Genomic DNA, 5717 nt, shown 5'->3' with positions numbered 1-5717 from the left:
AAAAAAATCTGAAAAAGTAATAATACGGAAAAAAATCTGAAAAAGTAATAATACGGAAAAAAATCTGAAAAAATAATAATACGGAAAAAAATCTGGAATAATATGGGAAAAAATGCGAATTCACATACGTGGCTTAGTCTTGAATTATACAGGAAAAAATCTGAAAAATAATACGGAAAAAAATCTGGAATAATATGGGAAAAAATGCGAATTCACATACGTGGCTTAGACTTGAATTATACAGGAAAAAATCTGAAAAATAATACGGAAAACAAATCTGAAAAAATAATAATACGGAAAAAATCTGGAATAATATGGGAAAAAATGCAAAAATAGTACGGGAAAAAATTTGAAACATAATACAGCAAAAAATCTGAAAAAGTAATACAGGAAAAAATCTGGAATAATAATATGGGAAAAAATTCCAAAAAAAAGACCCGGGGAAAATTTTGAAAAAATAATGCGGAAAAAATCTGAAAAGTAATATGGAAAAAATCTGAAAAATGAAAGACATAAAATAGAAATTTCTTCTGACATAAATCAAATTCTTGACATTTTTCTAACAGTTATTTTTTCCCCCTACTTAGTAGGACATCTGTTTAAGTAATTCACATTAAAGGTTAAACTTTGTTTAAAAAGTTATTACAGTGAAAAGTGTTCTTCTGTGAATCAAACACATAACTGATTCTTCATGTCCAAGCCAATCTTTTTTGTAGTATGAGTGTTAATGATTCGTTTTCATTAAAATCCTTTTCACAGTGCCTCACTTAGGTTTAGATATTATATTAGGTAACTCTTTTTTCCTTCGTTTCAGATAATCTGCATGCTAGAACCACAGTTTAACAGACTGAAATGGTCTGTTGTAAGATGGGTTAGCCAACTCGTTGTTCTTGGTGTGGGAAGTGTTGGTCTTAAAGCTCTGTCGTCAGCTCTTCTACGGGTTAAAGATGATGTAAGTAAAGACATTCTTCAATAGCTTTAAATAGACAAATAATATATTAGATAATCCCTAGCTATTTGTCAAACAATTCCAAATTGTTGACCTTGGACTCCACTTTAAATTTATAATTGTAGGTTGTTGTTTTTTTTTACAACTTTCCAGAATAACAGATTGAACATCGGTGATTTTAGTAGTTGAAATTTTAAAATTTGATCTTTGTTTGTTTGTTGTTTTTTTGTTTGTAGTATAATTTATACATTGATAACAACTTTCCTTGAAGTTTTGGAGTATAGCTAGTTAGATACTTACTGTTTTCGTATTCAAACTTTGAAGTATGCATAGAAGAAATCCCCTGAAGTATAGCTAATTAAATGTTTTGTTCTTATAAATTATACATAGAAAAAAATCCTCCCCCTGAAATTTTAGAGGAAATTACATTTTTTTTTCAGGCTCATATTTGGAATATTTTAAGATCAAAATTCTCAAACTATAGAGATTTCCACACCATGCTATACACTTGCGCGGTGGAGTTTGACTTCATGGAAAAAGAGGTAAGTGATATTCTATTGAAAGCAAACTATTTAATTATTCATTTATTATTAAATTAATATTATGAGCTTATCTAATTTACGTTCGGTCTAAATACTTGAATGTTTAAATTTGAATTTAGATTAAAAATTTGTAAAATGTCACATTCCTAAAGAATTAATAAAATTATTTTATTACATAAGTATTGGTAAAGTAACTTATTTTAAATGTACTGTACTCTCCAACAACATTTATTATGGTGTACAGTTGTAATGACATAGTTGGTTTTTGTATTATATATACCGTTTGAACTTTGATATACAGTAGTTATTATATATAAAAGAATTTGGAAGGTTTTACATTCAAATTTATCTTAAGTGGTTTTCTAATAAACACTTTGTTTTACTTTTTTTATCATTAAAAGGATTTTTTATGTTTGAATTTCATTTGTATTCCCCTAAGTTAATTTTTGTACGATAAAACAAATTTCCATTAATGTACGAATTGAATGCTTATAACAAAAATATTTGGTAATTTTCTTCTTTTTTTTTATGTTTACCTTGGTTGGATTTTATGTTTGTTTCATCATAGGAAGCAACACAACTCACTATTGAATTGATAAGCTATACTATCAAACAAATTCTGTTTTTACAAACTTTGTTCAATATTCCTTGAACAGAATATCTCATGCTGTATGTACGTCTGTGGTTATGATCCTAAAAATTTAAAGCTTTTGAAATTGAAAAGAGTAAAAACTGAACAGTTATTCTAATTCCAATACAGTTAAAAACAAGTGAACATTACTGTTCTTTGTTAACTTCACAACTAAGATGAATGTTTACGTGCAAGTTGAAGATTAGAAATTATTTTTAAAAAAATCACAACCACAAAATCCAAAAGGAAAACTTTAGTACCCTAATTTTCTGTGGTTAAAACATCTGTCATTGTATCTACGGTTCGAGTAACACATTATAGAAAAGAACACGAGGCAATAAAAAATACACCAGATAGAATGTGATACAACAACGTAGAAGGAAAACTTTAATACCCTAATTTTCTGTGGTTAAAATAGATACAATGACAGACGCGGTTCGAGTAACACATTATAGAAAAGAACACGAGGCAATAAAAAATACACCAGATAGAATGTGATACAACAACGTAGAAGGAAAAAGGGATAGGAATAAATAAATTACATTTGTCTCGGTATTAGTAAAATTAGTCAAAATGAGAAAATTTAAACAATGTAGTTTAATCAGCATGTGTAAGAAAATAATCAGTTGTGAAAATTAAACAGGTAAAATCTAAAAAAAGTTTAATTTGTGAAATAATTAAGTAAAAAAATCATTTATTAATTCTTATTTATTTTATTTGCAGACTCCTCTTCGGTTGGCAAAAACTCTGGTTTTGCCCATGGCATTTCTAGTCATCGTAGTTGTAACAGTACAGGTATAATTTAGATAGCTGTAAACTTATATTAACATCATTTAGTACCGTTTTAAACTGTTAAACTATTAATAATACTTATAGTCCTAATGGGTTAATGTGGATTGTTGAGGTTATACATTTTTCATTAACAGCATTTGTGATTGGTGTACAAAATATGTTGCATGAAAAATATTTCTTAATCATCGTAATTGTTACAGTGGAGTATTCTGTATATTTAATTCTCTCATTTTGTAAGTCTTTTTAACTTTATCGTAGGAGTCCGCTGTCTTTTATCTCGTTATTAAATATGGTTCCCATGGGTCAGGGAGACTGAGAAAAGTCGGTGAAATTTATATTTTGTGTTCCTGACTTGAAAAGCATCAGGGAATTTTATTTTATAGACAAAAACTGGGAAAAGTCTGTGAATTTCATTGGATTTAGTGATGCTTCTGGGACACAGATGGCAGAAATCATTAATTGTCATGGAATATGAAGGCAGCCGTAACAAATTACGTAAATAGTAGCTAGACCTAAATGGAGTGTAAGGACTGTGGACAATACTTTGTCTTGTCTTCCTAAATCTCGTGGTCCTCATACAGTATTGTTTTACTAAAACCTAAACTTTCCTAACAAGATACTATTTAGGGATAGGCTGTTTTCATTAAGTCAGTTATTTTGATCTTACAAATTTTAGTACCTGGTCTAAAACAGTCTTTAGACCAGTATGTTATTTTGTATGGGAAGGATTTGAAAGATGTCAAAATGAACAATTTATTTTGGTAAAGCCTGGCAGGTCAAAGATGGAAAACATCTACACAGTTTTTGTGAGTTATTATCACGAACTGCGATAGTGGTTCATAATAGGGATTGCAAAGCATTGCACAAAACCCTAATAGAACGTTTTGGCAAAAATCCACCTTACACAGTAAAGATTCAGTTCAAACAACACTTTAAGACCTTTACTATTGACTGCTAAGGCTGTACACGTATGCAGAGAAAAAGCACACATGTTAGACTTGCAAGGAAAAGAAAATCCGCTCAAAATGACCCATTTGTAATTTATTATTATTATTCTCTTGCCAGACTGCAACAAAAACAGATTGGTATATTGCACCCAAAACTTTTGTAGAACACTAAATAAGGTACTGTGAAGGTCGTAGGAGTGTTGAAAAATCAATTTGTTTCTTCTATATTTTACATTAGATAAAAAACACCATAATTCTAGTGTAAACGATGTTATCATTAACCCTTGGTGTTAGCTTTCTTACAAATATCTGGTGTTCATTTAAAAAGCTTAAGTACAAGGAGAAACAGGAATTACTAACCAATAACGGATGAACATTAGATGATTGTAACATGTAGATACTCAATACTTTGTACACTATACAATTGGTGTCTTTAGGGAGTCCACCCATATATTATGTATGAAGTGAAGGATTAAAAAATACATACAATATTAGATTTTACCATGCACACATTTGTTAAATAATTTTTTTAAAAGACTAGAAGGTTTATTTAATGCAATGTTTTAAATGTGTGTGTTTTATTTGAAAAGGCTGCTTTTCTACTCGTAACATTTTATATGTGCTTAGGCAATTAAGAGCACCCCAGTGGTGGTGCTCACTAACTGTCATCCCTTTGGTATTCACAGTTATGGACAACTATGTTCAGCTACTCTTGGCATAAAAATACTAACTAAAGAACAAATTTATTGTCCATTCAAAAGATTTGTGAAATAATTGATTTGGTATATGAGAACTGTGAGTTAATGATTTGGTATATGGGAACTGTGAGTTAATTGATTTGGTAAATGGGCAGTTCCCATTTACCAAATCAATTAACTCACAGTTACAGTTCCCATTTACCAAATCAGTTAACTCACAGTTCCCATTTACCAAATCAATTAACTCAAATTGATTTGATATATGAGAACTGAATTAATTGATTTGGCAAATGGGAACTGTGAGTTAATTGATTTGATATATGAGAACTGTGAATTAATTGATTTGATATATGGGAACTGTGAATTAATTGATTTGATAAATGGGAACTGTGAATTAATTGATTTGATATATGGGAACTGTGAATTAATTGATTTGGTATATGGGAACTGTGAATTAATTGATTTGATAAATGGGAACTGTGAATTAATTGATTTGATAAATGGGAACTGTGAATTAATTGATTTAGTAAATGGGAACTGTGAATTAATTGATTTGATATATGAGAACTGAATAATTGATTTGATATATGAGAACTGAATTAATTGATTTGGCAAATGAGAACTGTGAGTTAAATGATTTGGTAAATGGAAACTATGAGTTAATTGATTTGGTAAATGGGAACTGTGAATTAATTGATTTGATATATGAGAACTGTGAATTAATTGATTTAGTAAATGGGAACTGTGAGTTAATTGATTTGGTAAATGGGAACTGTGAATTAATTGATTTGATATATGAGAACTGAATTAATTGATTTGATATATGAGAACTGAATTAATTGATTTGGCAAATGGGAACTGTGAGTTAATTGATTTGGTAAATGGGAACTGTGAATTAATTGGTTTGATGAATGAGAACTGAATTAATTGATTTGGCAAATGGGAACTGTGAGTTAATTGATTTGATATATGAGAACTGTGAGTTAATTGATTTGGTAAATGGGAACTGTGAATTAATTGATTTGATATATGAGAACTGAATTAATTGATTTGGCAAATGGGAACTGTGAGTTAATTGATTTGATATATGGGAACTGTGAGTTAATTGATTTGATATATGGGAACTGTGAGTTAATTGATTTGGTAAATGGGAACTAT

The 5717-nt window shown here is 29.3% G+C and overlaps 1 protein-coding gene across 1 annotated transcript in view; it reads left to right on the top strand.

The window, feature by feature from the left end:
* Positions 1-5717, top strand: part of LOC106473967 (probable C-mannosyltransferase DPY19L1) — a gene marked incomplete at its 5' end in the record, with an annotated part of 31893 nt that overhangs the window by 14288 nt on the left and 11888 nt on the right. The window contains 3 exons of the mRNA XM_013934656.2: positions 815-952; positions 1390-1491; positions 2846-2917. Coding sequence (XP_013790110.2) covers positions 815-952; positions 1390-1491; positions 2846-2917 — 312 coding nt within the window. The remainder of the gene's footprint in view (positions 1-814; positions 953-1389; positions 1492-2845; positions 2918-5717) is intronic.

The sequence above is a fragment of the Limulus polyphemus genome, unplaced genomic scaffold (genome assembly GCF_000517525.1).
Source record: "Limulus polyphemus unplaced genomic scaffold, Limulus_polyphemus-2.1.2 Scaffold6683, whole genome shotgun sequence".
Lineage (NCBI taxonomy): Eukaryota > Metazoa > Arthropoda > Merostomata > Xiphosura > Limulidae > Limulus > Limulus polyphemus.
This window is presented reverse-complemented; position numbering and strand designations above follow the sequence as displayed.